At 42.2% G+C, this 25,232-nt stretch overlaps 2 protein-coding genes across 4 annotated transcripts; both read right to left on the bottom strand.

The window, feature by feature from the left end:
- Positions 1–414: 414 nt before the first annotated feature.
- Positions 415–10,303, bottom strand: fads6 (fatty acid desaturase 6). Of its 2 annotated transcripts, XM_004565942.4 has the most exons (7): positions 10,084–10,303; positions 9,645–9,972; positions 6,575–6,741; positions 4,692–4,872; positions 4,335–4,522; positions 2,237–2,416; positions 415–2,045 (listed from the first exon to the last, which is right to left on the bottom strand). In XM_004565942.4, the coding sequence occupies exons 2-7, from the start codon at positions 9,895–9,897 to the stop codon at positions 1,896–1,898; spliced, it is 1,119 nt and encodes a 372-aa protein (XP_004565999.1). In that variant the 5' UTR covers positions 9,898–9,972; positions 10,084–10,303; the 3' UTR covers positions 415–1,895. The 2 variants fall into 2 exon arrangements, with proteins under 2 accessions (XP_004565999.1, XP_012778639.1); XM_012923185.4 differs by lacking the exon at positions 10,084–10,303 and having other exon boundaries at positions 9,645–10,062.
- Positions 10,304–13,017: 2,714 nt separating this feature from the next.
- Positions 13,018–22,933, bottom strand: ush1gb (Usher syndrome 1Gb (autosomal recessive)). 2 transcript variants are annotated; one of them, XM_004565940.2, is made up of 3 exons: positions 22,649–22,933; positions 15,229–15,679; positions 13,018–14,640 (listed from the first exon to the last, which is right to left on the bottom strand). In XM_004565940.2, exons 1-3 carry the CDS (start codon positions 22,810–22,812, stop codon positions 13,825–13,827), a joined length of 1,431 nt encoding a protein of 476 aa, XP_004565997.1. In that variant the 5' UTR covers positions 22,813–22,933; the 3' UTR covers positions 13,018–13,824. The 2 variants fall into 2 exon arrangements, with proteins under 2 accessions (XP_004565997.1, XP_004565998.1); XM_004565941.2 differs by having other exon boundaries at positions 15,232–15,679.
- Between the last annotated feature and the right edge of the window lie 2,299 nt (positions 22,934–25,232).

Below are 25,232 nucleotides of genomic sequence, written 5' to 3'. Positions count from 1 at the left end.
CGCTCGGGGAAGCCTCAGCTACAATAAATAAGCCTTTTAACAGGGCTGTATTATTACAGCTGTGTGCCCTCTTTCTCCTTTCTTTTTCCTTCTTCGACAGATAATGTTTTATTTATTGCACTAATGGATTTCTGTTGTTCTGTGTACTCATGTATCAGCTTCTCTTCTGAGGGGCAGCACTCTGGGATGTCCCACATCTCTGTTAGCAGTCATAAAGTTCCGGGCTTTCCCGAACGCTGCTTTGAATAAAATCCTTTTCAGTTACCTGCAAATGCTTACCTTATAATCAAAGCGCAGAAATAAAACATGTTCCAGAGTATCTCTGAATAAATGCACATTTTTTAAGAGTTTACTAAAACTGAATATTGGGCTGGCTGATTGCTTCTGCTACACTTTAAGTGTCTCAAACAGTTGCTTAAGGTATTCTCTGTGTCAGAGTATGAAACAAAGCCTTTATTCGTCCATTTTTAAGTCACATTTTCACCCCATTTACAGCCCAAGTGTTAAACAGGAGAGCGACAGCAGGGGTGACAGGCAGCTCATTCGTTTACAGGAATAAAAAGCAATAGCATGATTTTTATTTCAGTAACTTCATGTTAGAATTTATTATGTGAAACACACGCACGCACACGCACGCACGCACGCACACGCACGCACGCACACACACACAATTACATCCCTGACCTCAAGTCCAGGAGCTACAGATGCTTTTTTTTTAAAAAAAGAAAAACCAAAAATAATCATTGTCATTACTTCTGCCATCGGTCAGTGGATGAGATCAGAGGCCTGCCTCATGATGCAGATTATTATGAATGAATTCCTCCCCTGGCTAAGTTAGCTTATCAAGTTCAGATTTCCCTGCAGTGTCGGGTCAAGTGCTCTGTGAGCAAAACTTTACGGGTTTAAGCACCATTTCTGAACAGCCTGGGTTGAATTCACTGATGTCCTGTAGGTAAAAAGAAACTTATTCAACAGTTTCTGCTGAACGCTCTTTACAGATTTGACAAAAAGTCTTGATTTATTTGTCCGAGGCCACTGCACCCAAATGCAACGTAATTACACCTGTCTCCTTTACACCTAACAGAAGTGTACCAGTGAAAGTACTAAGAGATAAGAGATGTTTGCAGTAATCTGTCAATGATTTCGTTCTGACTCTGTCATCCTGTTGCACACAAAGACATTTCCCACAGTATCAGACCACACCTCCACCCTGAGTACGTGGTCATCAGTTTTTTTGTGGTTTTATTAAACTGGTTGTATTTTCATGACTTTTTTTTTGCTTCTGCTCCCCTTGGGGTCTCTTTTACAGCAAGGAGCTGCACACTTGGTTAAATAGCCTAAATATTAGAGTAAATGTGGTGCAGATTAAACCTCAGTTTAAACATTTTATGTTATTTCTTGTCACATCTTTTTTTAAAAACACAAATGGTCGTCACCCCTCCATTGATGTTCCCAAAAGTAGTATTGTCCTCTATTTTACTTTTGGAAACATTCTTATTTTGGGGTTATTTCTAGCCAAAGTGCTCGGGTTGTCTCAGATTTTCAAAGCAGGACTCTACAATTTCTTCACACAATGCTCACTTTGTTGTATTTGTTCATGAGGCAGGCCCCAGGTCAGCTGCACAGCTTTGTTTAATTCAGCTCCCAGTGTCTACAGTCAGGTCAGTGTTTGATTCTTCTTTGTGTTAAATGAGCTCTAAAGGTGTAGGATATTCATTCAGTTGATATGATCGTTAAGACGTGGGGTTAATTTCCTAAGATTAGAAACTGCACATCGATTCAGGTCCTATTCCGTGTGTTAGAGGTTCAAACTGCGGCAGCAGAAATACTTGTGCTTTTGAGCGGCTGAGGTCATTAGTCCGAACAGGTTTTTTCTTCTGCTCGCCCTCCCTCTGTCACTGCACCCCCACCAGCTCTGTGATGGGTGGGGCAAACACCATCAGTTCCTGGTATTTGTGGAAGAACAGGTGCAGGCGGGACGAGTAGGTGTCCTCCTGATATGGCAGCTGCTTTTCAGTCAGGTATTTGGACACAACAGGTTTCACCTGCACAAGAGGAACAAAGTAACCATAGTGGGAAATACGTAAATACATTTAGCAATTTAATAATTATCCAAAGTTCTGTGATGGTCACTTTTTAAACTGTGTGCTCTCGTTTTGTTTGTGCCCTTTGCTCTGCAGAAGAATCCAACAGTTCTGCAACAAGCAGGTAAATATATTCATCTGTGATGTCCCACCTTTAAACACATGTTGTCTGACAGAAAGGGGAAGAGATGGTGCTCCACGTGACAGTTGATTAGCGAGTGTCCAAAGATCCGGTCCAGCAGAGGGTTTCGCGGCAGGTTCAGGACTCCGTGGGTCATCTGGTGAATCCTCTTTGGTCGACGAGTTGGAGAAAACATCGGCAGACCGATATGCTGCAATTAGAAACAGTTTGGCATCACAAGTTATGTGGCCTATTGTACTCTTGCCAGCCATGTTAATAGGTACACCTGTTTAACTACGGGTCAATCCAAAGTTCTTTTTCGTCAGTAATAAAAGACCTGGAATTGTAATTGAATTGAAATTTAGGCACGGAGACATGTCAGCTAAGAACAGGAAACTGAAGCTGCAATTCACACAAGCTTCCCAACACTGGTCTCATGAGTCTCGATTTCTGCTGCGATATTTAGGGCTCGAATTTGGTACGAACAACACAAAGCGTCGATCCATGCACACGACCCTACCAGCATTTCAGACTGCTGGCAGGGGTGTGATGGTTAGGGAACACTAAAAGATATTTAAATTAAGCTCAGATTCTTTGTATTACAACACAAAGTGTTTAGTGTAATTTCTGTGTAGTCTCAAAGATTATCGTCAGACAGAGATCATGGAGTTCAGCAGGGTGGGGGTGGGGTGGAGGTTAGTGTTGGACGTCGGCCAGCAAAACCCCAGGAGAGCTGGGAGGACAGATTTTTGATCCGAACCCCCCAGCAAGAACAAACACTTTCCACTGGTACACTGCTGACTTCTCTTCAAGAACCTGTGTTTTCTAATCCACCTTCACACACTTTGATCCGAACAATACACAATGACCTGCAGGCATCCATCTGGGAAAATCATGCATGAATTGTTTCTTTTTATCCCTTTAGTTCACTGCCTGCTCTGAGAACACAATGCTGCATTCAAGCTCCTCAAAAGACCCTGTTACAAAAAACACCCTTATGATCATTTCACATGAACCGAGCACATAAATCTGTGAGAAGTGACGAATACATGTGCATAAATTACTTATGTTTTCCCCAATTCAAAACCAAAGAGTATAAAGGTATGTGGTGTGGCGATTAATGGATACTGATGAGATACATGTATCTATTCATAATCATCTAAAGTTCTCTAAGATGTGGCCATTTAAAAACACTATTTAAAAAAATAAAATTAAAATAAAGCATAATTCTTGTTTTATTTTGGATCTAGTGCTTCTATCAGTTATGTTACAAATCCAGAATCTAACTGGAAGTAGGAACATCTGAAATGCCATTAACAAAACCTGGGTAACAGACGTGTGTGCTTTCTTTTTAATGACCACTAGGCAGCAATATTCGACACTAGCGAGGTTTCTCAAACGCACATTTTTCAAGAGTTTTACTACATATTGGGCACGATAGGGTCATCGTTTGTGTGGCAGCAGTTCCTGGAGGCTGGTTGTTGCTGGATGAAGTGGTATTGCTGGTATTCCAGTGGTGGCAAATCTTGAAAAAGTAAAAGCTGCACCTCAGTGAACCGTTTCAAAAGGCACAACTTTTACTTTGAAGGAAAACCTGCATTTTTAGGTTGTTCTCACAGTTTAGCTACGGCACAGAGATTACTGGCAGAGTGTCACTTCAATTCAAATGATCAGCACAGCAATATGCTGTGAAAGCAGTCACAAGGGCATTCTTGACACCCAGATGAGGAATACACTTTTTTCCTGCAGGGGGAAATCGCTTAGACATTTTCTTGATGAGATTATGGTCCCAGTCAGCCACTTTGAGTCATTTTTACTGATCTTGATATTCAGAAGGAGGATCATTAAAAGCTTGGCGCTTATTTTAATATCTGTCATCTTACTGCTCTCTCACTGTTCAAAGACATGAAAATTTTATATAAAACTAGTTGGAAACTAATTGGACACCAACATAATCCAATTAAAACTACATACATCAGAGCTTCACAGCTATCTGAATATTTTAGCTACAAAATGACATCATTTTGAGCTGAATATGAAATACAAGACGTCACAAACAAAATTCACTGTAACTGTGTCTTATAGGTGTCAACAGGCTGAATTCTCAGCTACAGATACCGTGTTCTCACCTGGAAGATGTTGACGTGGATATATGGCACAGAGAACATCGCCCTGCACACGAGCATACACAGCAATGCTCCGTAAGGCGACGTGAACCCGGAGACATTGATGAGCAGCCAGTACTGTGAATACAGGCCCAGGGTTACCATCAGGATGGTCCTAAGGATGTGGGCCAAAGATTGTCCTTTGAGCTGAGCTGCAAGAGAGTGTGCATGAGAGTAAACTCGCACTGCAGTGACACAGACAAGTAAGACAGAGACTCGAGGAGGATCACAAGGTTTAAAAAGTGTCTCAACTTTATGCTGAGTTTCACATTTAACCTTGAAGCAAACACGGCTCGTCTTTGGTCCTCTGGCTCCTCTTACCGAGCGCAACAAGCGGAGTGATGATCGGCACGGCCAGGGGGGCTATGAACAGGTAGATGATGCGAGGTAGGAAGGGCACCTTCCACACGCTGGAGTCACCCAGTCCAATGACATTAGTGTGAGCGTGATGCATCTTAATGTGGCCCTGAATCCCGGCTCGTGCCGAGAATGAGCCACAGATCTGAGGGGATGAAGAACAAGTGGAGGTGTTCAATAAACCAGCAATGATGGAGCACATGAAACAGTCAATGAACATTATCAAGCTCCGCTAACAGCTGGAAAGGACAATGGTCAGAAGAGATTTGGATATTCTTAGCAATTAATAATCAACCAAAGGTCATTAAAGCTTCTTAATCATATCACTTATAATGCGCATTGCTTCATTCACTCTTGCAGACATTGCTGTTTATAGCAGGTTGTAACCTTTGGGGTTGAAGGAATAAACATGCTTTGTGTGCCTAACACAGGAGGTCCAAGACATTTGTGCTCCAATATTGTTAAGAAAAATTGGAATATTTTGTCAGTCTGTTGCTTATTTAATTACACCTGTGGTGTTTCCTGCGATCAGTGATGGCTAACCCGCTAAATCCTAAATAAAACAAGGTCTGTGTCCATGTGGAGATGAAGAGTGCACTGAAATACACACCAGACGGGGAGGATATTGGCGGGACACTGCTGCATAGGCACTCAGAGGCTGAAACAACGCGCTGCAAAGATTAGTGAACCATTTATGTTCAATGTTTTTAAAATGTGTAAAGAAAACCATTTGCGTTTTTTAATGAATTTCACAGAGGCTCTTCAGAATGAACAGCATATACATGAAGGTTTTGGCAGCTCTGGTGAAATCAGAGCGCTGCTATCAGCTCAGTGTGTATATCGTTACATTCATCCAGCCATAAAAGTCCTGGAAAAACAGAGTCATGAAATCCTAATCTGATGAAACTGTGAGCAAATCACCAAATGAGGAGGGTGTGATTCAGAGCTGTATCCATTTAAAATGATGCAACTATTTACTGTTACATAGTTTCTTGGAATAATACAATCACTTAGAAATTAAGTGGTGATGTTTTCTTCTCATTTCTAGCTCTACATACAGTAAGAGAAATTATTATTTGATCTACTTCTGAATTTCACTTATCAAGAGATGAAGAGTCTCTAGTTCTTATGGTAGTTTCATGTTTAATAGAGAGACAGACAAGATTGTAGAGCTGGACAAGGGTGCAATGGCCGACAAGACCATCAGCAAGAAGCTTGGTGAGGAGGTAACAGTTGCTGCTCATGGGGTGAGGATGATCATGAGAAATGTGTTGGATCAGGTGGAAACATTATGCTTTAGGGCTGTTTTTCTGCTAAGGGTAGAGAGGGATCTGCAGAGGGAGCTGAAGCTTCAAGATGACAGGCGGCAGCCAAGAGGGATTCACACAGTTTCATTTAAAATCCCTCCTGAGATGTGCACAAACCTGGTGACCAGCATCAACAAAGGTGTCTTCACCAAGTACTAAGTCATGTTTTGCTCTGAGATCAAATACTTGCGTCGTTCGATGACATGCAAATCAATTAAAAACATGTTTTTATGGATCTTTGGTTGTTGTCAATTCATTATTTCCCACAACTGTATTTGTTCTTAGATTCTACTAGAGTAGATTTGCATGATTCACAATTTAAAATAATCCATTATCTTATACTGGGAGCCCGGTGCAGTACAAGACAGCAGCTGTAGCTTCATATTCATGATAATGACCCTCAGCAGGGCAAAAACAAATGTCCCAAAATGTCCAACTGCTGCTCTAAGCACACAGCTACAGAGCTGCGTGTGAGAATACAGAAGCTTTGCCCGCAGGTACTTAATGACAGCCTTTCAAGTCTATTTCTGCACATCTCACCTCGATGAAAAAGACGGCCCAGAACCTTCCCCAGGCCTGCGACTCGCTCAGCGCCCCATGGCTCGCCAGATGTGTCCCCTTGACGGTGATGACAGCGTGAGCCACGCCCATCAGCAGGACGCCCGCAGAAAACCCCAGAAGCCTCGAGGAGCCCAGCAGCAGGAAGGCTGCAAGACAGAACGCAGGGAATAAAGATGCTACAGATCCTAAAGATGCTGACTCTTTAACCTTAGACTGGCAGCAGGACACACACTGCATTACTGCTGCATTGACTGTATACATCTACTGTTATCGCTCACACACATTCTTTCAGCCTTTGATAGCAGACAGCTGAGGCTCAGTGCCAATAAGTGTTTGCAGTGAGCAAACATTCTCATAGCCACCATGAACAGGAAGACATCAGACGACTATTTAAAGATTTACTTTTGTGTTTTCATTGTTGAATAAAGCAGGACAGGTAACCAATAATAAATTGTGATTCTAAAATTTTCCTTGCTGCCTGTTACGGTTCAGCATGACTGGTTTGGGTTTCATTATTCTCAGGTGGGGCTGACGGCCTGGCTTTGTTGGGTTTTTCCACCCTGGGGCAGAGCCTCTGGGTGTGAGTCCCTGCTGCACCTGTTTGCAGTGAAGTCATCAGGAGTATATCAAGGACAGGCGGTGTCACAGCACCATCTCTGTCTGCGTAGTGACATTCAGGCCGCCTTTGTAAAATCTGTGTTTTGTGGTTCACTTGGAAACTTCATCCGAACCCTGTTTGTCTACCTTTTTGCACCACCTCAGCAATCAGAGGAACTGCTTACCAGGACTCCACCTGCCTGCCTGCTCTCCACCTATTCCCCCACTTGCTGATCCAGCTCCCTCAGAGTCGAATCACTAAAACATAAATTTGATACCTGCCTGTTAGATTACATTCTAATTTATACCTTCTTTGCTGGCAGAGCACCTGAGACCCTTTTTAAATAGAACATGCTCACTATTCCCTGCTCTGTCAAGGCTCAAGTGATGAGTCACATGATCAGAGTAAACCTTTGCAAGAACTGGAAATGAAAAGCAATCAGAATAAATGCTTACATTTACCATGAGTCAAACTATGTAATGTGAAGCCAGCATGATGGGCAGGAAGCTCAGGTGAAAGGATGACAGTCTGGAGGCGGACACTGTTACCACACTGGCTTCCTTCCACTGTCACTGTGTACTGTTTACTATAGTTTAGTGTCTGCATACAGTAGAAGCAGGCTGATGATGAACATGAGACGAAGCTTTAAATCCACTAATCAAAGTCAGTTCTGTTTTTGTCACAAATGTTAACAGCATGGATGGATTACATCTAATTAGACACATGAGACATTGTAGCTGCTGATACTTCTCTGGCTGCCTTTGACAGCAGAGTTTAGGTGACACATTCCCTTTTTAACCCAGTAAAACTGCTAATATGACGCACCTCCTATTTCAAAGCAGCCTATTTCGAGGTGATAAGTCACGAGCTCGGTGCTACACAGTGACAGAAAACCCGTCCGCCTCATTCTGCAACTACATCTACTTCTGAATCATTTCGACATATGAATTATACTGGCCATGATTTATATTTTAGGTAAAACTCACAAAAAAGCAGTTACAAAGACCTGCTGCTGCTGCTGCAGAACTAATCCGTGGTAATTACTGCTACGTCTAAGAGTCTGGAATCAAGCCTGAACCTTAAAGCTGTCAGATCCAATGATCAAGTGACGTGAGTCACAATAGACAGCAGTCCAAAATGAGGTCAGTAGCTGACCACCAGTGACCCACATAAAATGAGACTCCATGAATGTGCAAAGCCAGACTGAGGGGTGACGGTGAGAAAACGCTACGCTGTGTATTTCTGGAAAATAAAAAATTAACTAATGAGACAGTTTTAGTTGTAAATATTGAGTCATCATGATATCACTGTGACTTTTGTGATTTACGTCTGTTTGCTGCTATTTTATGACCAGTCTTTTCAAAACTATGACTTTCAAACAGACAAAATTAAGCAAAACACCTGAACTTTATTATTATGATGGTGCACTGTTCTCCCAACTTTGGAGGAATCATTTCCCACTATTATTAAAATTTATCTAGTCTGTTTTTTCCTTCTTTATGTCAAAATATGACAGATGAATTTTTAGGTAAAGCTTCAAAAACTTTATCCGATGTTTATCGCAGACTTGAAAGCAGGAAGACTGCAAAACACCAGATTTGGTCCTCAGAGCCAGCATTGTTTAGGGAAGTTGTCAAAAAAAAGTTAACCAAGTAAAACACAAGCAGCAACGTCCAGGACTAAAATGTTAAAACAACACAGAAGTGTCCCCAAAACTGCAGTACCTGTAATGTCCACTTGAGGCCGGCTCCACAAACGCCCCACAGTTAAAATGTTCAACATGTTTACAGGCTGATCTATAAAAAAGTTACGTGTTTTTGTTTACACTAAGTTTGTAGCAGGCCTACATCCCCGTACAGGTGAATGTAGCTGCTAGCTGTCTGCTAGGCTCCACCCCCTCTCATTAAAGTCAAAAAATAGAACCTCTAAGCTACTTTGTTTGTTCTATTGGTTCCTTTTGGAGCATTTTCAGTACAATTACTATACACGGCTAATGTTACGCCTTGCATTGTCAGAGAGCAAGCCATAAGAGAAAGTCAAAAATTCTTCCCTTGAGGTTGGGTGAGCAAACTTATAGTATTTTAATTGTGTGTTAAAATACTATCTCTGTATCTCTGTCTGTGTGAGCGCACTTTGCTAACCAGGTAAAATGAAAACTTAGCACTTCTGCTCTCTAAAACAAACAAACAAACAAATTCCAGCATAGCTAAACTGCCCAATTTGAGGGTTTAATGTGAAACTTTACAAACCAGTCGGTGACATCACAGCTGCTATGGCCATCTTTTATTTACTAAGTTTGCAGTAAGAGAGGCCTCCCAGACTTTGAGCTTCTGGTTGAGTCGATTACAGAAACACAAACTGACACAAATAATTGTCTCTTAAATGATAAAACCCTCCAAAACAATAACTCATCTATGCAGGTGCAATCACATCTATGACGTTGTGCCTCACCAGGTGGCAGACAGAGGAACGCTGCTGCCAGGATACTGCAATCGACCCCCCTCCTCTCCCACCAGCTGCTCTCCTTCACCACCTTCTGAACCAGCCTCGTCAGCTCCATCATGAGAGACTCCTCCACCTCTTCAGCTCCTGCGCCTCCATTCTTAATCTTTGGGTCCCCTCTCGTCTTGATTAACATCTCTTCATCACCTCTTCCTCCTCCTCTTTCCCTCTCATCCCTCTGCTCATCTTGTACGCTCTGCATTCTGATCACTGGCCTAGAGTAAAGTCACCATGCAGGTTGTGTCCTCCTGTGAGCGGCTGCTGATAAACCCTGCAGCTTGAGCACACAGTACACAGGTCAAAGTTAGCATTTCAACAGTGTGTATTGTCAGAGAAGCCCAGCCCCCTTCCTGCTGCTTCAAGAGCATTGCGGACCCTCCTTTCCTACCTCCTCCTCCTCATTCCTTTCTTCTTGTTCCACCCTGTCAGCTGACTCCTTGGGCAGTCCAGCAGCAGAGGAATTTCTTGTCCCACTGCCCAAAGATGTAAGGTTGGCCTGCGATGGGATGGATCCAAAAATCCTCCTCACACGCGCAGCAACTCAAAACTGCTGCGGCTGCTTACCTCACAGTCAACTCTTGCTCATCTCTGGTTTCGCATATATTCTGCATGTCGCTCACCCCCTGCTCTGTTCCTCTCTCTCTTTGTGTTAGCTCCTTTCCCTCCTCCCCTCCCATCCCTGTAACCTTGGCAAATGTCCTGGGAAAGCAGAGTGAGAAAGGAGGGCTGATTAACAGGGGCCGTTCAGTTGTTTCTCCACAGCAGAGAGGGGGCGAATGTTCAGAATGAAAAGGAGAAGATGCTGATGTGCGAGAATTTCTTTGGCTAGTTTAAGTGTTGGTAAAGGTGAGAGTAGTCAGTAGTGAGTTATATACATATATCTGGTGTCAGCGCCTCTTTGTCCTCTGGAGAGAGGCCACGCTGACTGCAGTGTGCTCTTTAAAAGATACAGAGTGAGTAATTTTTAAGAGAGAGGAACAGAAGAGCACCAGGCCGCCTGACAGCTTCACACACATCCTCCCACAGCCTCGGCTTGTTGGTTTTACTCAAGCACTTATCAGAGTCGGGCTTTTTATCCATTAACACCAGAGAAGGACACATTTTTAAAGGTCCACATCCAAAGGACTGTCTAGGGATGCAAAATATTGCATTTTTCTGGCTTAAGAGAAACAAAAGAGCCACAGTTTCAAAGAAGAGAGACAAACTAGGAGAAGAATCCCGCGTATATTCTATTCTATACAGGCGCTGTGGAGAGCATCCTCACACAGAACATGACATCGTGGTTCGGGAACAGCTGTGTGAAGGACCAAAAAGCTCTCCAGAGAGTGATCCGTACAGCAGAACACTGCTGCAGGATTGCTCTCCCCCCGCTTCAGGACACCTACACCAGGAGATGCCGGACTAGAGCAGCGCAGATACTGAAGGACCCGTCCCATCCTGGCAACAAACTGTTCCAACTTCTGCAATCTGGTAGAAGGTTCCGCATCTTCCGGGCAAGGACAGAGAGACTCAAGAGGAGCTTCTATCCCCAAGCCATCCGTGCCCTAAACACACACACCCGCCCTCTCACATCATCTATAATTGACTGAGACAGGACTCTCTTCCAGACACTAAACCAAGGCACAATGTACATTTCAATTCCTTTAATTTGAAATATGTTTATATTGTCTATCCTGTAAAATAGTCAGATGTCTATTCATATTAATGTACAGAATTCACCTGCTTGCTGCTACTACTGCACATTCACCCAATGTATATACTATATATATATATATATATATATATATATATATAATGTTCTTCCTCTACCCCTCTACCCCCCCCCCCCCCCCCCCCATTTTTGCACATGTCGAGGAGCGTGTCAGGCTACACTTCACGGTGTGTTATACTTTTATAACTATGCATGTGACAAATAAAGAACTTTGAACCTTGAACCTATAGACAGAAAACACCCACAAAAAGGTGAAAAACAGCAACCAAGCAGCAAAAAACAGCTAAAAATACACAGAAACGAACTGCAAAGAGATGAGAGGTAGTTACAAAAGATACAAACACAAAGAGATAATAAAACAAACTAAGAAATCTAGAAAGTGAGAAAATGACCATAGAGGAAAGAAATAAAACTGCAGAGACAGTAAGGTAGTCTCTGCGGTTTTAACAATTAGACACTGTGTAGGTACAAAAGGCAGATAAACAGGGAAATAAGACAACCATAGAGATGTTTTAAAAAACAGCTACACAAACCCAGAATAAAACTACATGGAGATGCCAACATCCATTGAGAGACTAAAACAAGGAGATAAAATATCTTCAAAAAGAGTCATAACAACTACAAACAGATGCTATAGAGGTTAAACAACAGTCAAACGGCCTTTATAGAGACAGAAAACAACTGAATTAGTAGAAAACAATAATAAAGTACCGCAAAACAGTCCCAAGAGACCAAAATGACACGAATGGTATACAAAACAATCACAAAGAGATAAATCGGATACAAATTGATGCGTCATTTTCATATGGACTAAACCACCCATCCAAACAGAAAACCATACGCAAAAATCTAAAAAGCAACAAAATCCCCACATCGAGACAGAATGACTACAGAGTGCAAGAAATGGCCACAAGATGCTGAAAAATAACAACAAAGGGACCTTAAAAGTGACAAAAGCTGTAGACAGACAAAGTGGCTACAAGCAGGAGGATTCATGTAATAACCTTCACATAAGTGACCACAAAGAGACAAAAAAAAACAATCATAAAGTGGCAAAACCAGCTACGGTGAGACAGAAGAAAAAACTATGAAGAGATGTCAACCAGACATAAAAGACACAATAGACAAAAGAGAAATTGATAAAAGGACCACAAGAAATGACACAAAGACTATAAAGCAACACAGGCAGTTAAAGTTACAGACAGGAAGTGACTAAAAAGAGGTGCTGGACAGCTACCAAAGACACAAATTTACAATGAAGAAAGACAGAGGGACTACAAAGAGATATACAGTGCAGACAAAGTGGCTACAAAAAGATAGAAAGCAACCAAAAATGCATAAAGAACAGCAAGAAAGTAGCTCAATGCATCCACAATGATAAGTCATATTACTTAAAAATGTTAGTGTTGCAAAAAGACACGAGGCTACAACATAAAGAAACAAAATGACAAACTTCAGCAGAGATGGAGGACCAGAAATGAAATGGTTCGACACCAGCTGATAGACTTCCTCTATCAGCTGTTTTAACAGAAGTTTTATATGTGCTGCATAATGTAAAAGTTCCTGAGATAATAAACTCATTAACACTGAATAAATTCAAGCACAACGCAATAAGAATTTCCCCTTTATTTTACGAAAAGATAATAACGTTTGTGAGTGCATCATTACAAAAAGTTCTTTGCCAAAATAAAAAGGTACATTCATGCACAGTCGTACTGTGGAGTGCAGCCGGCAGCAGACCTTCAGCGTAACCAAATAGCTGCTGCAGTAACCTGAGATAGCGGCGTTATCTAGCACCGCTCTGACACCTCATTGTTTTACTGTTGCAACACTGTTTGTCACTCCGTCTGCGGCTACATTCATACATCACAAATATACTGTTCAGTCACCACTGCATATGTGCCATGAGGTAAAATAACATTTAAATGTAAGAAAAGTGTACAATAAAAAAAACACACATATTAGGGTTGAGGTTTAGGTACATACAGGTGTCGCAGCTTTCCCGTGAAATTGTCATTACTCCACCGACTGTACACCATCACTGCATATACATCTTCTTATTCAATTACATGAATAATTAGGTAAAATAAAATTACATATAACTGTAATGTGTAATGCCACCAACTAATATTTCTTACAGGCCCATAGATTTAAATTTTAAATTGATATGATAAGTCACCACTAGATGGTGCTGTTCAGGCATAAAAATGCTGTTTTCTGCTCAGGTTGATCTGGGGTGAAATATAAAGAAATAATGCACAACTTAGAGAACTGCTATCATTAAAAGCTCTGACATTTTATTAATACTGCACTAAATATTTTCTATATTTCTTTTTGCTTTTTGTATTTCGAGCAGCAAATTGCATTCAATTCACAAAGCTGTGGTCCTGATTTCAGACATATGGGCGATACTGAGCTTCACAGCTCAGTATCTTCAATGGCCTCTGGTTCATCCAGAGTATCCAAACGTCTCTTACAGGCATCCAACAGTTTTTTCCTGGGCCCTAGAGGGATGTGGATACTGGTGAGGTCTGTATCAGAGCATAGCAACAGAGCTTCCAAGTCGATCTTCTCCCTCCTGAATATGGGCATGAACTCACTGAGACTCTGAGAGGCCAGGAAAGTCTCCAGAGGATTGTTCTCTGGCTCCATGTCCTCATCCAGCCCAAGCTCAGTCTCCTCCCAGGGCAGCTCCTGCAGATTTCTTTCTTGCAGGCTCAAAGCGCTGCCAATACTATCCTCATCGAAGCTGGGCAAGTGTCGAGGCAGTTTTCCTCGCAGTCGGACGTTAGGCGCTCTCCCCACAGGTTCACTCCCTGCAACGCTTTCCTCTACCCCAATTCCAAACATGCCTCCGCTCATATAGTTCCTCCTGAAAACCATGGTCCCGAGCCCCGGTCGAGTGAACAGCGAGTCACGCCCGGAGTCTGCGCTGATCTCGGAATAAGCCGCCTCGTGGAGGCCTGGGTCACTCATGGCTCGGGAGATGGTGTCAGCATCGTCGTCAATGTCACGGGGAAACATATCACGGATGTTGAGCCGCGACCGCTCTCTGGGGTTGGTGTAGGTGCCCTGTTTGAGGAACATCACGTCATTGCCTAGCTGCAGGCCAGACAGCGAGCGCACGCTTTTCCTGCCATCTTCGTAGATCTTGAACGTACCGTCAACCTGCTTCTTTTTCTCGAGCTTCTTCTGTATCTTGGCCTTGCCCTTGGCTGTCGAATGCAGGGTGGCCTGAAAGGGACAAATCAGACACTGTGGATCACCCAGGGGTCTTTCAGATGATGTAAATAATTACTGTAAATGTCAAACTCAAACAGAGGCAAAGTCTTGCAACGTTTTCAAGTTTTTTACTACTCGTGTATCTGTATGTTCTCACTGTGGTCAATTATGGTCACCCACCCTCCCGCTGAAATCTCAGTCTTTACAATTGACTAGTCAATTGGGGAAAGTTAGCTTTAAAAGTTTTGTTTCTTCTGACAGGGGTTGCATTAAAGCACAGCAAAAGATAAATAAAGGTTGTTTTGAATTGGGATTCACGCAAAATTACTCTAGTAGAGTATAATAGTGAAAACATGGATCTGATAATAGATCTTCTTTTAAAAATAAAAAGCTTAACAGTGCCATTTGAGAAGCTAAGTATATTGTTTTCAAATGACTAAGACTAAAAGGTTTTGGGGGTTAAAAGGCTGACCATCAACTGCAACTGAGTCCAGGGACAGTTATTGATCTAAGGTAGAGCTTTAAATACTAGCTAAAATGTTCCCTGCTCAGTAAAGCAGAAGTTAATACTAAATCAGGGCTTTTGAACACAAAACCAACCACCTGCGAGTATGGCATGTTGGAGGTGACAGTGTTGAACTTGCGGCTCAGAGTGCTGCTGCTAGTGTAGCTAGAAAAGCTAATAGCGTCCAAGTTGTCTAAGGCCGCAGACTCCTTCATGAACTTCCTTGACATGCGTTCATGGTGTTTCTTCTGCAGCTTTGCGCACTCTTTGATCCGGCGCTCCGCGGCGCGAAACGCCCGATCCTTGAGCTTGCTGACCAGCTTTGGGTTGATGGTAATCTGCTTGGCGGCGATGGAGTCCAGGTAGCGAACGCAGTCCATGTGGCCCTTGGTGGCAGCCATGTCCAGCGGCGTGTGGTAGTCATTGTCGAGACACCACACGTTGGCACCGAAAGCCACCAGGAAGGACAGGCAGTTATGGTGGCCGTTGGCAGCTGCCAGGTGGAGCGGTGTGTTCCCCCAAATGTCGCATTTGTCCGGGTCACCTCTAGAAGTCAACAGAGGAGACGCCATGTTGAATTTATACACAAAGTTTACACACTTAGACTGCTTCTAACTTTATTTGGTGCCCACTCTAGAACAGGTTCCATCCATTTCCACCAAAGATGACCATATTACGGATATCACCTCTTTATGACATCATAAAGAGCCATGCGTAAAAAATATAGGCTGAAACCAAGTGTTTAAAGGAGTTTGACTACTCGCATACACCTGGTGGTTTTATGAGCATTCACCAATGTAACTGTGCATATGGAAGACACATATTTAAGTCTGTACCAGTATTTCGCTGGAAAACAGCTGTCATATAGATATTAGTGAAGCATCTGAAAAGCACAACTCTAATGTAGAGCAACAACAACAACAACTCCACCTCCTGCAGCTGCTGCAACGGTGACTCGTGTTAATCTGCTGTAAACTCTCCTCCTCTTCCTGTTTTCCCTCCTCCCACACGGCCGGGTCCTGATCAATAATTGAAGCGCAGCAGGTTAAACATGACAGAGGCGACTCTGCATTATTCATCTCCCACACCCAGACTCTTTTTTTCACAGACACCCAGCGACAGTGTTACCACGCACCACAGCAGGGTCACCACCTTTATTGGCACCAACCCTGATTTCAGTTCACGTCTGCGGTGCTGCACCCTGAGTGTGGACTTGAAATCACGTATATCTGAGACGAATCATGTGGGTGTTTATTTACCTGCCAGAAAGACCAATTACATAACAAAACTGAGAAATCTCTATGTCTGGACCATCACAGTCACTGCCTCACTGGTTTCCACATCCCGAAGTCAGGATTTAAAACACACATTTCTACTTTATCTGAGAATGTTTTAACTTGGTCTGAAAGGACAAGAAAAGACAATTCTGCTACACAAACTTTCCCTTGCTACAAAGTCTAAGGAAGTCCAGCAAATGCTGAAGTTACACCAGCACAGTTTCATTTTGAAACCATGTTTTTTATCAGGTTTAGACAGAAAAGACAACTATACTAAGGTAGAGTCATGTGGACTCCAGCCAGTCACATCATATGAGCAAGTGTCAGCACGATGGTGGAGGGGTGATGATTTGAGCTGGTTTGTACCTGGGCACCTCACAGTGCCTGAATCGGCCATTAGCTCCTATCTATACCAACGTATTGTAGAGTCAAATGTGAGTCCATCTATCCAACAGCTAAATCTTGACCCACACCGGGTCATGCAACAAGACCAACCCAAGCACAGCAGCAAGTTACAGCAGAATCACTAAAAAAAGAAACGAATGGAGATGCTGCAAAGTCCAGACCTTAACCCCACTGAATGCTGTGGCAGGACCTTAAAAGAGCTGTGCATAAATGAGTGTCTGCATACATCAATGTACTGAAGCAACATTGAAAACAAGCACAGGTCAGGTCAGGGTGCCGGTTTTAGCTCATAGTTGAGAAAGTTGACTGCTGCTGCTCCACGTCTTCTCCTTCTCCCGGCTTTTGTCTCCATCTTCACTTAATAATTATCTATCACAGGTGAAAGGTGTGGGCCAGAATTCCTCCACAGCAATATCAGAGACTGATAAAGGGTGACGGGGTCAGTCATTTGAGAGAAACTTAGAGTACAGCTGATACTCCTCTTCATCAAAATGAGCCACTTGAGGAATCTGACAGGGATGCTTCCTGGGTGAGGAGTTCTGGGTATGTCCTACTGGGACAGGGGTTTAGCCTGCAAATGCTGGAGAGATTATATTCCTTGGCTTGTCTTTTGAAGCAAGCAGTCACAAGTATCAGAAAAGCATAATAGAAAAACCACCCATATGGGAAAATCCCTTAAAGAAGAGTCAGGTTTCATCTCCAAACAGGTACCACTAGTTCAGAACGTAGAACCCATTCACATTTTGGCAGTTAATATAACATGTTTTGTCTTCTTGGTGTCATTTGTCATTGGTGCTCTCACACAGCAGCAGTAATACTGGGAACTGAACAATAAGTGTCCCATTTTACAGACAATGACAACTCATGACAATCATTATGGACATTCAGAAGACTCTTTGTTCAGGATTTGGGGCGTGCTGACACCAGCTGCTCTCTGGCAGAAAGCATCATGCCCTTCCTGTGTTTTAAATGCACTTGAGAACAACATGCAGCAACACCATATATGAGCGGGCAGAGGGAGGTAAGGGGTCTTCACCCCTTCTCTAGTCGCCATAGGAGCGGGGAGCTGGGAGGGCAAGTTGGCCGTCTGGTCAGTCTGGGATGCAGGGCCTCCCTGCTGCTGCAGGACTGGGGGGTGGTCTGCTTGTCTCCACCTCAGGGAAAAGGGTAACAGGGTCCAGGGAACCTGGACCCGGGGTATAGAGTGTGTTTGTCCATCTGTGTTTGTCTCCACGTTGGGCGAGTGCCCTGTATTTGTATATGTGTGCATGAGGGTGAGAATGCATGTTTGTGTCTGTGTGTCAGGTCTTAAACTCCACCTCTCTGGGAACATCTCTGTCTCCCCTCACCACACTCCCTGCCGGTGACTGAGGCCCTCAACTGGCGGTGCGTTGGTGGTTTTCGGTGTCCGGGGCTGGGCCCTTAGATATGTACCGTCTCATTCCCGGTGGCTTCTTGGCAGGACCTGGCGCTCGTGCCTCGGCCGGGCCCCTTCCGGGGGTGGGGGACCTCGCACCTTGGGCCTCTGGGCCAAGGGCTTGGTCCGTTCTGGCGTGGCTGGCTGCTGGCTTCTGCACCGTGGCTGCTGGGTGACCCCACATCTGGGGTTCTCCTCAGCTCTTCCCAGGAGGGTGGTGCAGTTGCCCCTCCGATGGTCTTCCTTGTGCACTCATTTAAAGCAACATAGGCACTTACTTTTGCACTTATTGTCTATAAATGTATTTTCATTTTACAGGTCACCAGAACACAAAACTATATTTACATTTGCCCAAAAAGAACGGCTCTAAAAAGCCCTTTTCAACAATGGCAAGTTGACTTCCACCATTACTTAAACGACTGATTTAAATTCTTCATATGCAATGTCTGAAAATCATCACAACCTGCTTAGTGTTTGTCTTAAAGGATTTAAAGGACTCTGAGAGGATGAGGAAAAGCATTTTGTGCTGAACTATTCAGTGTCTGTGTCTGCTGAACAACAGGCTCTACACTTCATCTGCTAACACCATCCTGACAGTAAGGTAAGCCAGTGGCAGCATCCGCAAAAACAGAGACAGGAAACTGGCAAGAACTGAGAGAAGGCCAGTGAAGTGATGGTCACTGGAAGAAAGCTCTATGTCAGGGTGCAGAGACCTAAGACTGAGAGGATGGTTCACCTTACAGCTGCACAACAGCCCAAAGCAAACAGATGAGACAACACTGGAGCAGTTCCAGGACAAGTCTCTAAATATCCACACTTCAATCCCACAAACCTCTGTGGAGAGACCTGAACGTGGCACTTCACAGATGCTTCTCATCCATTCTAAGCTTTGACTGATCGGTAAGGAATAAAAGAAGAAAGCGCCCAAATCCGTGTGCAAACCTGCAGTGGCCCAAGAACCAGAAGCGCATTCCAAAGGGGCTTTGACATAGTACTGAATACGTAGTGCTAAAAGTGCTAAAGTAGTAGCACTAAAGTGCACTAAAGTAGTGCTAAAGCAGAGAGAGATCCAAGTTAAAAAATACAGTATCATTATCATTTATCAAGTGTAAATATAAAGTGAACAAATTTCTCTTTATTTGTGTAAAATGGCAATGGCAACAAAATAAAGTAAAAAAAATTAATAAAAGCCAAAAGACAATATAACCAAACATAAATCTGGACTTTCTACAGAAGATATTCTTTTCAGTTCTTTGATTCTAATGTCTGATTTACTGAAGAGTCTCTTGGTCTCCAAAGACTAGTCTCAGTCTTTACATATAAAGAAATACATGGAATTAAAAATGTTCCTATCTCAGGTATTCCTGGCCAATAAACATAAATGAACCTAGAACTCTCAAAGGGGCCCCCATGAGCCCAGGCTTCGTGAGTGAAAGTCCTGTATGTGATTTATGTTATAACCATCTACATGTTTTTTGTTTCTTTATAGAAATGTGTTGCATTTTACAATCAGGAAGAGAGTCCTTGTTCCCTCCCTGATTTCTTCATTTTTTGCATTCCTGAAAAGCTATTTAAACCTACCTGGCCTAATGTGAAAAAGTAATTGCTCCCCAATTCTAATAACTGCTTGTTCCACCCTTGACAGCAAGAAGTGCAATATACTGGTAATGAGTCTTTCTCATTGTCTTTCATGGCCCACTCTTCTTTTCAGGATTGTTTTAATTAAGTCACATTTGATGGATTTCCTGCATGAACGGTCCGTTTGAGGTTATACCAAAGCCTCTCAATCAGATTTAAGTCTGGACTTTGACCAGGTCGCTCCAAAACCTTCATTTTTTTAGACATTCAGAGCTGCCTGTGCTGGTATGTTTTGGATCAGATTTAGATCCCCAAAAGTCTTGAGGGTATTTTTTTTATTGGCTTTTGGGTTCTTTCTTTGAAGCAGTGGTTTTCTCCTTGGAACTCTCCCATGGAGGCCACTTGTGCCCACTCTCTTTCTTATGAAGTCTGACCTTAACTGAGGTGAGTGGAGCCTGCAGTTGTTCAGATGTTGTTCTGGGTTCTTTTTTGACCTCCTGGATGAGTCGTCGATGTGTTCTTGGAGTAATTGTGGTAAAACAACTACTCCTGGGAAGGTTCACCACTCAGATTTTGTCCATTTGTGAATAAGGGCTCACATTGTGAAAGCTTTGGCTATGTCCAAAGAAATGGCTTTGTAACCCTTTAAGCCTGGGCATAGCAATGAAACTGAACTCAGCTTTCAAAAAAAGTAGTTAATCACAGTCAACTCATGATTTAAGAAGAGGGACAATTACTTTTTCACACAGCCCAACATAGGTTTGGATAACTTTTTTCCCCTTAATAAATAAAATCATTATTTAAAAACTACATGTTGTGTTTACTCATGTTATTAAAATGTGTTTGTTTGGAACATTTAAATCTGAAATGATGAAATGATGCAAAAACTCACATCTAGGCTTAAATGCTGTTTTAGCTTGAATAGCACAAACTGGGCCAGTCAGGGCAGTGCAGTCAGGTCTGCATCTGTAATCGGAGCCATATTTGTTCTTTAAATAATGATTTTGCCCACTTTTAGGTACAGTTCTTTTGTAAGCTCAGTGTCAGTGGGGTTGATGAGTGTAGATTTATCACTGTTCCTGTTCCTGCTTCTTAAACTGCCCTCTTGTTGTCTTCAGTGTCGTTCTTGTTGTAATGCCCGCTCTGCTGCTCAGCTTTCTTGTCTCTGCTTCGCATGCACTCGATCCATCACTCTGACCTTTGCAGTACCCTGCACTTCACTGCACGCTTTATAAAGCTGCCGCCAGCTGCATGACACAGTGCACCTCGCCCTGCTGTTAATATGCTCCTTCTTAGAGAGCAGGAAGCAAACACGCTGCTTTGTTTGGGCCCTAAAGCCTCCGCACGGTGCTCTCGGATAGTCTACCTTACTCTATCTGTAACTTATCTGCCCTGAATATAGCCTTACTCCTAAAACCTGTTTGTGATTGTCTCCGTTTTCTCCAAGCTTCCGGTCAGTTTCAGTAACTGAGCTGTGTAAAAATGGCTTGTGTATAATGGCTCAATCAGATTTAAGGCTCTGTTGTGTCACAGATCAGCCCAAGCTTCATCTGTCAGATTTAATATATAGCCAGCACACACAAGTGACCTTTGTATGCAATTAGGCTGTTTATATGTACAGCCTCCATCTCTTGAAGTGCTGATTAGATTAGTGATGGGGGTTGGAGCAGTTTTATTTTCTCAGTTAAACACAAACTAAAGAACGTTCTACGCGGTTAGATATTTTTGTAAACTGTACAGAAACGAATTCCATTTTGTCCAGTATAATACAGAAATAACTTTAGATTACACTGGAGTTTTGTGGACGGTTGCAGCACTCTTGTGTATATATTGAATCCACAGTCACTGTCTTTAATAAAGGTAGAAATCTGGCTGGAATCCACACCTGGAGACCAAGAAGTGATCAGTTAAGGTTTGTTATCTTGTCAAATGAGCAACCCATTTTTAAATATTCACTACCTCAGATTTGGGACTATGTCTGTTCATATTGTTCTTACAGTAATTTATAGTAATTTCTTACTTTCAGCCACTAGACTGTGGTGTTTTACAGTGAACCTTGGCTAACAGACTTGAAGCAGTAAGATTTACTGCTGACGCCATTAGGTAATCATTAGCTATTATTAATATCTAACTGTCTTCCGCAGTGTGTTTTTTTTCCTGTTTTCCTACCCTCACTCCCAAACGGTCGCCCCTCCCTGAGCCTGCTTCTGCCGGTTTCTTCCTGTTAAAAGGGAGTTTTCCCTTCCCACTGTCGCCAAAGAGCTTGCTCGTAGGGGGTCAAATAATTCTATAGTTTTCACCTTGTTTTGATTTGGCGCTAAATAAATAAAAAAGAGTTGAATCAAATTGAAGCCCATGGGTAAGTTACATAATGACCAGAATGAGGATGGAAAATTGTTCATTTAGGATGAATGATTAGCTGCTGTGCTTCAGCATCAACTCATTGCCATGAGGTAATTAAAATACAAGAAAGAAAAACATACAATATCCTATAATATTTTGAATTTTATTGAAGTATAAAAATCATATGAAGTAGATATATATCCATCCACCCATCCATTATTTTAAGTGGTTTTTAATATTTTAATTGTGTCGGGTTTTTTTGTATTATTTAATAATTTTAATACTGTGAATCACAATTAAAAATCTTAAATGTATGACCTCCATATTTCCAAAATACATTAACTAATCTATCTATCTATCTATCTATCTATCTATCTATCTATCTATCTATCTATCTATCTATCTATCTATCTATCTATCTTTCACATATCTATTATTTTTAGACAACTTTTTGAGTACTTTTCTCTATTTTGGTGCTTGTGGTTCTGAACTCACCCTCTGCTCACGATGAGCCGGAGCGCCTCCAGGTTGCCGTGGTAAGCGGCCCATAAGGTCGGTGTCATCCCATCCTCGTCCGGGGCGTTCAGATCCTTCCGTGTGGCCTCCTTTAGCACGTCCAGGAAGCCGTCCCGGGCCGCCCGGTGATACCGGTCGTTCATGGCGACACCTCGGCTCAGTCCCAGTCCGGTTCCATGGAAGCCTGGATGTGGAGGTAACTGTCACTCCGGGAGTCCGGACGGCCTGCAGCGGGACGTAGCGGCGGACTGACTGGTTGCTGGGAGACGAACACCAGGCGTGCTGGTTGTCAAGCGGGGGGCGTGGCCCAGACGATCCTACACACCGCCTTTCCTCATTGCTCATTACGAGCACAGAATTACTTAAAACTGAAATCTGCGAGAAAATAGTTGCCCCAGAGACGTGGCTTTGGGGCAATTATCAGCAATTTATTTATTTTTGATCGAATTTTGAATACATTTTTTTTTGCCCTTTCAGCTCATTCATCATCCCCCATTCTTAAAATATTTCTCCATATTAAATATTTTTTATTCTTTTATTTATTTAGAGATCATAAAAGTAATGTATTATTTCTTTAATGTGAAATAACAACAATAACTATATATCAGTATTTCAAAAATAATTATTGATACATTAATAAATAATTCAAATGGATTTTACAAAAAAACATAAGCTCTCAATAAAAGCTAATTTAAAAAACCAATTTAAAATTTAAATTTAGAAAATTACTTTCAAACTCAAAATGGCCATCCCTCCCCTCGGTTTTGGGATTAGCTTCTCCATTTAGCACTTCCTTGACTATGGTCCTTCGAGAAAAACTAACGCAAATTAGCCACGGTGTGTGATGGAAGGAGCTCTCTGATTGGTTACAGAGACTCAGGCTGACTACCTGGGTTTTGTTAAGGTGCTTTTTTTGTACCGATAACTTTGTATTGCTAAACATATATAAAGGGCATTCAGTCTCGGCTTTTACTCTGAACAACATGGAGATAAGAATATATGACGGGACTGCAGAGAAATGGAGAGCCGAAGCTCCGAGTGTTGAAGAAGGTAACATGCTAACATGGCTAACACTAGCATCACCTTAGCTAATGAAAATATTACGTCCCAGCAGTTCTAGATAGGTACGTTTTTAGTAAGCTAATATGCTCTTCACAAATAAAGCTTGACACCGTTCAGAGCAAGCGCTGAGCCCTGTTACATTTATACACATATATAGAGCAATGGCGGCAACCTACAGCCTTTAAACTCGTGATTAAAATGCTGTCTGCCCAGATGTTACCACACACCTTTCTGGTAGTTAAAGTTAATAGAACTAAAACATCTGCCAAGGCAAAGAGTAGAGATGACACGCTGCTGAATTAAGTTCATTTGTTTTAATTAGACGAGTGCACACATTCATTCTAAACTGGACATAGATGATCATCAAGAGCCACGTTCACCTAATCCCAGCCTCTCTGACACAGTATGTCAAATATTCGCATTGAATATTCAGTATATTGCAATGACTAACTGCACCTACAGTACCTATATGCAGTCAAAAATACACATGGGCAAACGTAGTTATTAATAAAATATATTTGTATTGAAAACCAAGGCTGAAATTGATTCAGTCTATTAATTTTCTCTGTATGCTCTGTAGGGACTGTCCCAATAAAGGCCCTGAATGTTGAGATCAATACAATAAATGATGTGGAAATAATTTTCACAGAGGTCATAAAGTTAGTAAATCCCTGCTGATATTTTGGCTGATGTTTACATTTTCAATTGATTTGTGTTTGTAGGTTTGCTTGTTCTTGACAACTTGGACTCCTCTGGGTGATAAGGACACACCTGCATCTGTTCCATATCATGTTCATGGAGGATGTTATGGCTTTGACAGCACTTGGTGTTAGCTTTTTGGCATCTGGCACCCACACTGGAAAACCTGCAACCTGGACTTCATGCAGGAGAGACCGCCTCAGTCATGTTCGACTCTGCGTCCTCTGCTTTACCTCCTAATGTCTTTCTGCTTTAATGCACAATTAAAAATCATTCAAAAATGATAACTTATTTCATGAGTTATATTTCAGAGGAGTAAAGGTTTTTACATAAATGAATGATTGTTTTCTTTTTTTTTTTTTTTTCTTTTTTTCCATTTTGCATTAGATCATACATGTGCAGATCGACCGATCACTAGTCATACTGAATTTTAATGTACAGAGCAGGTGAATGTGACTACTAAACTTTAGTTATATTCAGCAGACATCAAAGAACACCGCTGTCAAGCTTAACTGGCATTTCTTTTCAGCTTATGTTCTCAAACTCCCAAGAATAATGCCTGTCTGAATAATAATTTCTGTGATGATTGGTAGATAGTTTACAGTGTTTGTTTTTCTGCTTGCTAAGGCTGAAAATAATGTGAGAGAAATAAAAAGAAAATCAAAAAATGTCTTATTGAAATAATTCCAGGTAACAATATGCCCAAAAGTTCAGTTCCTCTGGACATTTTGTCAATGGGAGAGATCACTCATCAAAGAAGCGTGATCAAATGTTTCTACCAATGATAACCATTGACTCCAGT

Source organism: Maylandia zebra, linkage group LG8 (assembly GCF_041146795.1).
Source record: "Maylandia zebra isolate NMK-2024a linkage group LG8, Mzebra_GT3a, whole genome shotgun sequence".
NCBI classification, from domain to species: domain Eukaryota; kingdom Metazoa; phylum Chordata; class Actinopteri; order Cichliformes; family Cichlidae; genus Maylandia; species Maylandia zebra.
The sequence above is the reverse complement of the archived record's forward strand: the minus strand, read 5'-3'. Positions and strand labels throughout refer to the sequence as shown.